Below are 13,014 nucleotides of genomic sequence, written 5' to 3' on the forward strand. Positions count from 1 at the left end.
AGCAGCAGAACGAGCCAATCAGGAGTCTCATCTGTTCACCGCAGCCGCTCGTCAAAAACTAAACCGGTTCTGACTCGAAGCACAAAAACATCCCAGAGCAGCCCGACAATCAGCAGCCATCTTGGAGGTAATGAGAAAACTGTGACTGTTTTAACGTTTCATTGACCTCACCGGCTCGCTGATTACACTTGTCAATATTGTGCTGCACGCCGCCGCCGCCTCCTGAGCAGGAAGAAGATGAGACAGCGGTGAACGGGCCACTTATGGTCTCAGCGCCTCAGCAGAATCGCAGATGAGTGAACTGACTCGATACGATGCAGGATGTGTTCATTTCTCAGTCACACAGCAGCTGATATATTAAAGTAGGATTTGTTTCTGATGGCACAAAATAATCACCACTTACTTTTCAAAGGGGGGTGACGATGAGTGTTTTCCCAGCTGCTTCCTGGCTTTTAAAATCTGCTGTTTTCAGCGGCTCAGTGGCAGCAAACTGGCCTGATGTGTTAGAAATGTTATAATTAACAAGCATTCATAGCTGAAATGTTTAATGGCACAAACAGTTTGCAATCAATATATTTAATCAACACTTACGTTTCCACAGACACATTTTGGTAAGATTGTGCCCGGTCGTGTTATATCGAGTGGAAAATGTGGGCACATTTAAGAGTCCACACATACAAACTCACAGCCTTACATTGATTCCTGCATGCACTCGCGCGCACACACACACACACACACGTCAGCGTCTCTGGATTTAAAATAAAAGCGGGAATATCAGGAGACCCTGATCAGTCGATCTGGGTCAGTTAATAACTTCCTGATTTTTTTTAAAGGTGCACATAACAGTGGCTTTGGTATCACCACCTCTATTGGTTTCGATGTGTTTCACTACAACTTGTTCATGAACAAACAGATTACTTCACAGGATGTGAGAGACGGGAATGTCGGCAGGTATGCAAAGATTGACCTTCCCGCAGGGACTCACCTGTCAGCAGATCAGGTGTGTGTGTCTTTAACATTTTAAACTCGGGTCTAAAAGGTTTACATTGAAAAAAGCAATAGATGGATGTTTATTTTACTCCCTCTCTGACATCCCATTGGTTTAAAAATTAGACAAAGCTCTCTGTGTGTGAAGCCCCGCCCCCTTCACACACATGTAAACAGGCTGAGTGAAACATCTTCCTGGTTAAATAACCGTCTGTGTTTCTGTGCTGACAGCGAAACGTTGCTGACTGACGGATAAATCTGTTGATGTTTGCTCGGTGATCACAACACGCCTCCCCCCCCCAGCTTTATTTATAAGCTGACCCACCTCTGTCACTTTGTCCAGATGTGACACGCAGGCATCTCCTGCATTAGAGTAATTACACACACACAGAAAAAAATGTGTTTTTGTGTATTTTGCGTCAGGCGGAGGGAGGGTGCTGCCGGCTGCAGTTGACTTTAACAGACGCTCGGCGTGCCATCTGTGGGGCCAAAGCTCTTAATCACCCTTAAGTCTATTGGACAGTGCAGCAAATGTCCTTAAGAGCTTAAAAAGCACAACCGGCACACTTTCACACACATTTACACATCAGCTCTGAAGGATTGTGCGTTTTTTTAGCAGACTTCAGATAATTACCATCTGCAGATCATTATTTATTCTCTTATCTTGCTAACATGTGACAAATTAAAGGAAAAACTGAAACATAGACCCCTCCCACCAAATGCCAGACGTCCAATGGCTTTGTTTTCTGGGATGAATCTGGTCAGCTATAGTCTCTGCTGTTAGAAAGGCGTTCTTTTACACACTTATAGAGGTGAAAGTGAAAGATTTTCAGCTTAATATGGGACTGGAATTATTAGTGAATTTGCTGTTACAGCCACCACTTTTATTATCATAAACTATATGATGCAGTCTGCTTAGTGTCTTCATCATCATCAATTAGCTGAGTTGCATCATAGAGATGACGTTTTAAAAGAACATCCAGCAGATGATGAGCTGATGACACTCACACAGCTGTCACTTCAAATCTATTTTTAATGAAAACATCAGGAAAGAATGTTCATCATCGAAATATTAGCTGGGAAAGTATAGTAGGAACAAGAGTGACACATCCAGACAGCATTCATAAGAGTAGATATGCACTGATAGCAAAACCATCAGAGCTGTAAAATGAAGCCAGCATGGACATGACAAACACTGCACTTCCTCTGATGTCCACTAGGGGCTGCCTCCAACCTAGTCCTCGTGGATTCCCAACTTTACAGCAGAAATAAATATGTTTACAACCTGCTACAAAAGTAAACAAACAAAAACCACTTTAGGTCTCTACTGACAGTAATGGTAAGGCTTAAAGTTAGGGGCGTGGCCACTTTGATTGACAGGTTAGAAACAGAAAGCTGTTGCTCCTACCTGTGTGCTGGGCTTCACCTGCACAGGACATTTCAACCATGTCTGTGTGCTGCAGTCTGTGCTTCAAATTTGATGAGAGCCATTCTAGTATAATAGTCTGTTACTTAGCAGTAAGTGGATAACCTAGCAGTCTGAGTGAGTGTGTGCAGACCTGTATAGTTTATAATTTAGCTGATAAACACTCAGCCCATTTATCTAAATAGGGTCAAACACTTATATCTCCATAAAGTATGACAGCAACCAAAATGCTCATAGTGGTTTCCAAATGCGATGAGTAAAATAGTAAAATAGTCACAAAATTAGTTTTTGTGACTATTTTACATCTTGACTCGGCTCTTTGTGTTAATTCACCTCTCTGCATTCAGTTAATAGTTAATATTAATCCCTGGCTCTCTTTCACAGTGTGTATTCTCCCCCCACCTCCAACTGATCACAGCAGATGCCTGCCCTCCCTGAGCCTGGTTCTGCTGGAGGTTTCTTCATGTTGAAAGGGAGTTTTTCTTTCCCACTGTCCCCATGTGCTTTCTCATAGTTTTTTTTAAAGGATGAAATGTAAATAATCATGTAAGTATTCAGTCAGTGTGTGTGTGTGTGTTCGTTTTGGACCCTCATACTTAAACCCAGCATGCGCTGAGGTGATTTTTCTCATAATGAGCTCATGGTAACATGACTGAACTCCATCATGGCTAAAAACTCATCGCTGAACCTCTGCGGTGAGCTCCGGGGTCCCGTAGGCGGCTATAATTAGCACCGTCCCGGTGAGCAGGCAGCATATGTAGAGCGGGGGCGGTTTTTGGCTCCTACACACACACTTCCGTGTTTATCTGTCACCGTAAAGCAGGAAGCACTGTAGTAATGTGTAGGAGTTGACGAGCCCTCCTGCTGCTGGTTCCTCACAGGTATGTCCACCGGTTACCGTCTCAACTCTCCCCCTAACGTCCCCCTCCCGCCTGTCTCCGCTCCGTAAACCCTCCGCAGCCGTGTGGACCGCAGACATTAGCCTCTCCCGGGCTAATTCCTCCCGGACGGTCCGTGTTTACACCGCTGTTCCTGTTTAGCCCATTAACGAGCCTCCCGGCCTCCCTGTTGTCTCTGTTGAAGGTGTCTTATGAAGCCACAGTCAGGTGATTTCTGCCGTTACAGGTAAAGAGAAAGCAGCCGGGGAAGGAGCTACATGGAGGCTAACTAACTGAGCCCGGATCCGTCGGTGCTCGGCAGACGATCACACACACACACGGGGACTGCGGTACATCGGTACCGAAATGCCAGCCGGTAAGCTGCATGTCGGTGTGTGTCAATGAGTGTGAGTGTGTGTGCTGACATGTTTGACAGATATCCCTACAGTCCGGTGTGTCAGTGTTGCGTTTAAGTGTTGGGCTAATTGTTACAACGGTAAATGGCTGTCTAAAAAAAAAAGTGCGGTGGTGTGTTCATGGTCACTGTTTCACTGTGGGATTTTTAAGGTGTCACCTGTAGTCCCCGCAAATGACGGATCAATCGATTAATTGATGATCTTCATCCTTAAAATGCTTCTCAAAGTAGAGAATCTTTTTTTTTAGTCCAGATTGTTACACGTTTCACCTATAGAGTGTAACACATATCTTCAAATCAGTTTAGAAGCAAAATAATCTGTTTTTTTTTTTTTTCAATTTGAGAAGCTGCAGATTGTTACTTTTGACATACAAAGGCCCTAATTCATTTAACTGTTTAAAAAAAACCCAGTTATGATTTAAGTTTCCGTGAATATGGAGAATATTACGACAGTGCAGCTCTTCTGTCCATCCCTAAAAGGTCAAACTCACTCGCTGTTTAGTTCAGTTCCAGCCGAGATCTGCTCAGCTCAGCAAGATTGGTCTCGAGGAAGAAAAAAGTTTTGACGAGAGAATATTTGGAAGTTACGACTCCAGAAAAGCATTACTGACAACATCTAACAAGGAAGGGCCTGATATGTCATCACATGGTTCAGAGTGAATCATTGTCCTCGTCAGTAGGGAGTGTCCACTGGAAAACTTGGGTGGTAACTTGTACATCCATTGTCTGCTTTTGTCGAATAAACATAAAAATACCTTTCAATACAGAAAAAACTTTTATGTGGTGCAAGAAAAGCAAGAAAAACACCAAAACAAGGTGCTCGATGGAGGATAAACCCCACAAATAAAATATCCAAGTCATTTTTAAATCTAAAAATGGAGACTGCGTCCTTCTCTTTTCACCATCGCCTGTCGGTTGGGTGTAACTGCTTCTGTGCCGTGAAAGAAATAAGGATGAGATGTGGGCTAAATCTATCAAGCGCTGCCTCGAGCCGTGCAGTAACTGTGATAACGCTGATATAAACTCATAGCTGAGTATCATTTCTGATCTAAAGCTTTTCCTCTGAATGCTGTTGTGAGTCACTCCTGCTGCCAGTGCGTGTAAGGTGCGGTCAGACCTGTGAGGCCAGGTGGAGTTTAACCCTCTGATGTGATGAAAAGCAGCCGATGATGAGAGCAGGGCTGTAAACAGGAATAAATTGTAGGAGATGGCAGGAGTTAGCTTCTCTGAGCTGTCCTTCCTGCTCTGCTGCAAACATTATTTGATCATCCAGGTGAATAAGCTGCACTTTATTTCTGAAGATCAGACTTGTTTGTAGCCTGAGGCCAGCCTGACTCTATCACTCCTAAGCTGGCTGAACACTTCATTGTCAGTGTCTGTAAGTTCAGATCACCATGACTGAATACTTTATTGCATGAATGTATTTCCTCCTGTATGTAAATCACTGCTCTCTGCAGCAGCTGTGTAACTACTGGTGCAGTTTTAATGTCAGCTTAGTTTCAAAATAATCGTTTATTAAGGAGGAATTGATCTTAATTTTCAATTGACGGACCTCTGCTTAATCCTAAACATTCACCTACATGCACAAGCAGCTGAATCCCTGATGTCCACTTCATTAGATTCCTGGAATATTATGGATTTTTGTGGAAGTGTGTTGCAGAGAGGAAGCATCAGTCAGGCAGTCTCAGAGGCAATTTGACGACTGGGTCCCTTTAACAGAAATGAATCCAGATGCTTTTTTCCTGTTGTTTCCCCCCTCACGGTATTTTCTGCATCCAGCCCACAAAGTTTGATTTGTGGAAATGATGCAGCTGCTGTCGGCATCAGAAAGCCTTTATTGTCATTGAACTTTTGCGGTGTATTCAAGTAAATAATAAAACATGTGTAAACATAAAAACAGTTCTCATATAGCACACTGGATGCGTGAGACGTCTTCCAGTGTAAGATACCGGTGCCAGATGAAGATGAAACCCGTCTAAGTGCTGTTTGTTTGTTTGTTTGTTTGTTTGTTTGTTTGTTTGTTTGTTTGACTATTTGGAAAGAAGCTGTGGTGCTTCTGGATTTCATGGATTGATGACGTCTACTAGAAGTCACACGTGAACTTCTGATAGTTTCAGGGATTTCTTTTCCTCGTGCAGACGGTGACAGACAGGTCGGGGTGGTCTGTGGTGGTATAGAGAGGGCTGTTGATGAAGTGATTCCTGCCCTCACCTGTGGTCGCGAGCTGTGCATAGTGATAGAAAGAAAGAGCTCATGGATACGAGCTGCAGAAATGAGTTTCTCTGAAGGATGTCTGGGCTCTTCCTTAGAGACAGAGTGAGGAGCTCCATCACTTTAAAGGACTCAGAGTAGAGCTGCTGCTTCTCCACGTTGATAGGAGCTGGGTGAGGTGGTTCAGGATGTCGCCCGGGGCACCCACGACATGCTGGACTGGAAAAGCCTCTGCGCCCCCCCAGAAGAGCTGGAGGAGTTGGCCCGAGAGAGCAGAGTCTGGGTCTCTCTGCTTGGACTGCTGCCCAGATGCAGAGAAGCAGCAGAAGATGGATTTAAGTTTTCTGCTGTGAAAACTTGTTTCTGAGTTTGAAAACCCGTCTCATTCATCACAGAGGAAGTCCTAAAGTTTGATTCTCAGGGATTTGACAGGGTTTTTGTTTTCTGCCGGCTGTAGGTGGAGGGAGTCACACCTCTCGACATTGGAGTTTGTTATCTTAAAATTCAGCATTTTTGTTTAGTTTTTTTTCTTCTTTCGCTCTCTGTAACTCTCATCTTTTATCTGCTGCATTAAAGATGAAGTCAAATAAAATGAATCACAGACAGTCTTTTTATTAAAAACACATCGAGGTTTCTGTGATCTGCTGCAGTGGTTTTTTTCTTGTCCTTCTTACTGTCCTCACTTTAACCCCTTTAATCTTGAATCAGCGATACGTGATTTCAGACTGTGTGTGTGTGTGTGTGCGTGTGTGTGCGTATGTGTGTGTGTGTGCGTGCGTGCGGAGTCTTGACTGTTTCTATTTTGGGAAAGTTGGACTTTGGGCGCCCTCGCCTTTTCTCCTCCTCGAGCAGCAGCTCTGGCAGGTAACCAGCTGCTGTTTACTGCAGATCGTTTCTCTCCTAAAAACCCACTTGGCTGCTGAGACGAGTAGGATGAGAAACGAGTCTGCGGGCCAAGAAACAATCTCCCCCCAGACGGACTCATTATGCTTTGGAGCAGTAGCTGGTGCTGGAGGAGGAGGAGGAGACGGAGGTGGTATTTCAGGCTGCTGATGTGTGTGGATGCTGGCGGTTTTGCTGCAGACAGCATCTGCAGCTTCAAGGACTCTGCATCCCTGCAGGCCTCGAGTCTGCTCTATAATTAGTCCTGGTGGTAAACTGCTGATTGCATTAGTGTTAATGTGACGCTTTCAACATCGATCCCCGATGGGCTGAAGGAGCCGCGCAGGGGTGCGTGTATACATGTATGTATGTATGTATGTATGTATGCATGTGTTTGCTGGACCCAAACATCCCTCCTTATGTTTGTTTACCTTAACATTAAAAGTTTTCCACTTTTAAAGGGTGAAAACATTGTTTGGACACACGCAGCACTTCAGAGCACTGAACTAATTATTATAATATTTTATTAATAATAATAATAATAATATTGTGATTTACACTTCCTTAATAAATGACTCCAGATTGAAGTAAAGGCCTATGCTGGGAATAAAAGTAGGGATTTACATTTACTTGGAAACTACTCGATAAAGATGAGACAAAACAAGACTAAACCTCTGTGAGGGTTAATCAGATCAGTTTGTGATAATAAAAATGAAAATGTTCTCAGTTTTTACAGAGCTCAGGTTTCTCGGTTGCTATGGTTACGCATCCCACTGAAGAGTCTCAGTCATGCATGCTGTTGGTGTCGGTGACAAACAGCGTTTTGTGACTGTTTCACTTTATTTTAAAACGATTTAACGGCCAAGTTTAAAATAACTTTATTCTAAAACGAGCTCCCAGACAGACGGTGGGCGTCAGTGGTTGGTCCTTAGTTTTTCACGCTCGCAGCTCATTCTCGCCTCTGTTTGGCTGCTAATTGGGCGAAGGAATGTGCTGCTCCCCTCCCCCGCTCGCTAAACAGTCGGTTCACAGGGAGATGCTAACAGGCTGCAGCTGCAGTGATGTCACTTTTTCTTATTTTTCACATGAATTCTGGAGCAGACGTTACAAACTCGCTGTTGTCTCAACGACGATCCCTCCATGCTCATGTACATCCAACCAAAGTCTCGTCCAATCAGGCTCAAGTTTCAAGTTATGACATCAGTGTAGGTACAAGGCTTCAGATTGCTTTAAACACTCAGTATCGGACAGGTTTTTCCTATCTGTGAAAGAGCATTGAGAGGGAATGACGCTAATATGGTCATCTCATTCCCACGGTTTGCAAGGGACAGCCAATCAGAAGACAGCTAGCTTAAAGGAGGGTTGGCTTCAAGCCTACCCAGTCAAAGTTGAATCAGGCGTGTGCGTCTGAGCCACTGGGAGACAGGAAGTGGATAAAACTGCGTTGATTTGGCTCATTTTCAGTTCTGTTGTCATTTATAGTCGACACAGATTTTTCTGAGCGCTGCTCCATTTCCAGAGCTCTCACTCCTGGGTGTGTTGTGGTCTAGAGGCTCTCATTATCCTCAAAGTGTTAACCACCTCAATTAAGTCATTATGTAGGACAAACCCGCCGTCGCTGCTGTCGCCTCTCCCTGTGCTGCTGCTGCTCTTTAAGTCTGAACGAACAGTCAGATAAGCACACGGGGAGATAAGTGGAGATAAATGGAAATATTCCTGATGGGAAACATTTTTTATTCTCCTGTTATTATGCAGAGACATTTACATTCAGGGTAATCTGAAGAGGACGCTTCAGTCTACCACTCAGATCCTGATGCCCATCTTCTTGTAGCCACTAAACGATGCTTTAAACAGTCACGTGTGGCCTTTCGGCTCTGTGATGAAGCACCTCTGCTCGCTCCCCAGAAGCTACATTCGCCTAATGTTTTTCATTATGCTGTCGTCACTTCTTTGGATGTTGGCAGAGTGCCTGGTTGGTCCCAGTGCTGCAGGAGGTCTGCTGATGCCACATTTACCAACCCTGCCTTAAAACTGTCTTCATCTATTGGCTATAAATCGATTGTACCAGCAGCCTTTGAGCAAACGGCACCAGCTTGTCTTAAGAAGTCAGGAGTTTTGGGTTTGTCTTAGGTCTTAGTTTCCAATTGTTTTGGCCCAGTGCCGATAAGTGAACCATCTTAAACAGTTACACATGGGTTATTAGTGGAGATTGACTAATCACCGAAACCCCGTTGTCGCCTGAAATTCTACCATACGAAGAGCTGAATGAAACAGATTGTTAAAAGTGTCCACTGCAGCCATCGTGTGTGATTTTCAGATGGTTTTTTTGTGATATTTACCTTTTAAATGTGTGTTTCTTCCATTCCTGGTGAACGCTGTCACTCGCTTCCCTGTTACGGTCCATTTATCAATCAGCCAGAATTCAACGGCCGCGCAGCATCGTCCACGTTCAGCGCCGATTTTGGGTTATTCATAGGTAAACGCTTTTGCAAATGGACACAACCGCAGTATTACTCGGCATAAGAGGCACAGGATGAATGGAAATCATGTACAAAACATCATGTGCAGTAAGCTGGAGGAGCTTTATTTTGAGAACTGCTTCAATGAGAGTGATAGAAGTTCTTGAGATCTGGTGCAGCTGACAGCAGAAAGAAATAAAGGTTACTAAAAGCTCGGTGCTTTGTTCTGAACATGAATGAAAAGAATAACCAAATCTGCTGTAAATCTGAGCTGTTATAAAGGGAATCTGAACTGGAACACCTTTAAAAACATCAGAAATAAGAAGAAACGTTGGAGCACCTGTGTTATTTACAGGTGGGATCAATGGTGTTTTTCTTATTTCTTGAAGAATTTCTTTCTTTAATTTGAAGAAAAAACAAGGTCAGGTTTGCTGAATGTTTTCCCTTCCTGTTGAGCTGCTTGCACCTGTAGCGGGCCCAGTCTTGATTTCTTGATCGATCCGATGATTCAGACTTCTCGATGTGCGGCCTGGCTGAATGAAACATACTTACGATCGGACAGCCAGAGATGATCGACGACCTCGGCCTTTAGGAGACTGTTGGGATTTGTTGCCATTTTTTGATCTTCTGCAGATCATCATCATCAGTTAATCGAGAAAAATATCTGGCAGATTAATTGATCATGAAAACAATCATAAACAACAGCAATAATGTAACCTTCAGAAGATGAGACACCAGCGTACGGTGATGGATTACACAATCTAAAATTAGCAGGCTGCTAATTGATTTTCATCCCCTAAAGAAAAAAAAAATGAATCGAGAAACGTTCGACCAAGAAAGAAACGGAGAAGAGTGCAGGACGCATTCAGAGATCATCAGTAGAAATCAGGCAGTGTTCAGAAGACTTTACAAACTGTGTCAGAATAAAGGTTAACATGATAGATGTGCTATAACTTAATCCTCTTTTCTGCCACAGCTAGCGTGTGCAGGGTTGCCATTAAAAAAAAAACATTTAAAGGTTTATTTCCATTTGCGTTGCACTTTTATTTGCGTTGTCGGTGCTTACGCCGTTGTAAAAGCGTCTAAATAGATCAGGACCACCTGCGGCGAGGGCCCTCCGTCCGCTCACATCTTCAAAGTTGTGTCGGATGAGAAGCTGGTCGCCCGTTTGCGTCCTCGGTGGAACACGGGAGTATTTAGGATGCAGGAGGAGTCGCAGTGAAAGAAACCCAGCGGGCCTGTGCTGTTTTGATGCTCCGCTGGCTAATTGTACGTGAGCCGTCGGTTCCTGTGCTCTTAGGACGGTTCCTCCCTCAGTTGTTGGCTGTGATTTGTATTCACAGTGGAAGACGGTTTGTTCTGCAAAGGAGGATTTTGGCCTAAATATAACTTCAAAGGAGATGCGCCTCGCTCTGTTTTCCCCACCGGTTGCGTCTTTGCAGATGGGGAAGCTTTTATCTTCCTGTGCTTGTTGTTTGACGCCCAGCTCGCTGCTTTTCAGCACTTTCGGATGGATTTTGCACCTTTCTTCTGGTCTGTTTTGTAGTCGGGTGTTTGCACGCGTCGCTGTCAGCATCACAGGTGTTGGTACAGAGATGTTGAGCCGCAGTCCTCTGTCAGGACAACAGCAGCATGTAAAACAGCCAAACGGGGGGCAAAGCTTCCAGTTTTCACTGCAGATGCTATAAAATGACTGTGTGCAGCTTCCACATGATGTTAACCCTCTGAGGTCGCCATCGATCACGACTTTAATCTCGATTCTAATCATAAGTAGATTTAGTTTTTATTAAATTGTTCTTCCAAGTCTTGGAGATCAGGGGACAAAGACGACAGTCATTCTAGCTGACAAATCAAAAACTCGTCACGCCTTCCTCCCAAACGCAGGGTTGGGTCGGGTTATGCTGCGTAGCTGATTGATTCATCTAGCGTTCATTTCTCCAGCCAGATGTGTGGAAGCAGCCTGTGGATCATCAGCAGATCACATCTGTACAGTCGCTTGATGGAAATATTCTAACATTTATTAGTGGAATAAAAATGTATTTGGTTTTGTAGCTGAGGGGGAACCTCATCATATCAGGAGGCTGCTGACATTTAAACTCCGCATGTTTGATATGGACTGGCTGAATTTCTGCTGTCAGTCCAACCTTGTAACCTTTGCTGTGAAAACAGGAAGAGTGTTTTCTTCACAGCACAGTTTAATCTTGTAGTTGCCACATCGCTCCCTTATGGCTGTTTGCTGCCAGACCTTGCCTTTCAGTTCAGCATCATGTTTTTAAAAGAGATTTTTTTTTTGCAGTTAGATTGTTGTTTAGAAAGGTACACAGTGTCGTATCTAAAGACCACAACCCGTCCATCGTGGCGCTCTCGTGTTCCTCTCTCGGTGTTTTGTTTTCAGAGCACACGCGACTCGCGCGGTAGCGGTCCAGACGCTCGCTGTGAGGTCCCTCTGGCTCTGCAGTCTGTCCTTTTTTGGATGCGAGAGGCTGTTTGTGAAGTCTGTGGAAAGAATGTCAGAACACAATGAGCAGGAGGAAAAAAACACAGCTAAACTTTGCTTATTTTAGAATAAGCAAAGTGACTAAAGCTTTGCATAAATGAGCACTGTCTACAAACACCACGCAGTGACCTGCTTGGATGTTTGATGTTTGGCTTCACTTGGTCAGGTGTAGGAAAAGGTCATGGGCGGGGCTAAAAAAAATCCTCTGGCTGCTCAAACTAGTGATGAACCCAGCATCTAATTTACTGTTAAGCCGATTTAAACGGGAAGAAATCACGTTTAGTTGATTGTTTTGAAACATTTCAATAAAAGTGAGTCGTAGATGAGGTTAAATATTACAAACATTAGTTGTGAATTTTGACTTTAAGGAGTTCATAAATCAATCGATTTGTATTCATAGGTATACTGCTGCTGTTCCACCCCCTTATTGTAATATTCACATCTTCATGACATACGTGCGAGTCAGTAAGGACAAATGACTCAAATTCATGACAGCACTTAACACTTAAATGAAATAATATGTAAGAAATATTTCCACCTTAAAAGCTTCCAGTAGCTGCTGGTTCATATGTAAACTAACAATGAGTTATCTTACTGGAGAACAACGGAGGGACTGACAGGCACGGGCAACATCATACGAAGAAATGATGGAACAGAGAGAAGAAGGTGGCAGGTATGGTGATGATCATGTGATCTGCTGACTAATGTATGTAAACATGAGCCATGATCGTGTGCTCTGCTATCTGAACTCATACCTCTGTACACCTCTATTCTTAATCTTATACCAAACAGACGTCAGAAAAAGGTTAATCTACTAAATAAATCATGTATGTGTTGAATGTTTGTAACAGTTCAGAGAGTTGTTCACTTTGTGTGATGTGATTTGTCATTGGGATCTGGTCAGTCGTCAGCATTTTGTTATCATTTCTGGTTAGCGCTGTAGGTCAAGCAGAAACGGACCTCACAACAACTGGGAGACTTTGATCCATGCACATCTGTATGAATGAGCTTTGTGGGCTCACGGTGTTTGAACGTGTCAGCCAAGAATGACTCTCGAGCCGGCTCAGCTCACGATCACGACTTTTTCGTTATCCAAAACTATCAGCGATGTGTTGATAACTAAGCTCGTGCTGTGGATGGCTCGTCGCAGACGTTTGGTCCATTTTCGGTGGTGTTTACCTCTGCTCGAGATCCGGAGCTTGAACTTTTACTGTTTAACCGTCATGCTCCATCCTCCCTGTGCTGGCATGTTTATATTA

The 13,014-nt window shown here is 43.8% G+C and overlaps 1 protein-coding gene across 2 annotated transcripts in view; it reads left to right on the forward strand.

Moving 5' to 3' along the window:
• Positions 1–3,146: 3,146 nt before the first annotated feature.
• The window catches only part of efr3a (EFR3 homolog A (S. cerevisiae)), a 108,089-nt gene continuing 98,221 nt past the window's right edge, over positions 3,147–13,014 (forward strand). Inside the window, exons 1-2 of one of the 2 annotated variants that reach the window (XM_084912023.1) lie at positions 3,147–3,294; positions 3,539–3,667. In XM_084912023.1, the coding sequence (XP_084768149.1) occupies positions 3,658–3,667 (10 nt within the window). In that variant the 5' untranslated portion in view covers positions 3,147–3,294; positions 3,539–3,657. The other variant, XM_084912024.1, reaches the window with a different exon arrangement.

Source organism: Perissodus microlepis, chromosome 18, assembly GCF_051167445.1.
Source record: "Perissodus microlepis isolate ML-2025 ecotype Zambia chromosome 18, ASM5116744v1, whole genome shotgun sequence".
NCBI classification, from domain to species: domain Eukaryota; kingdom Metazoa; phylum Chordata; class Actinopteri; order Cichliformes; family Cichlidae; genus Perissodus; species Perissodus microlepis.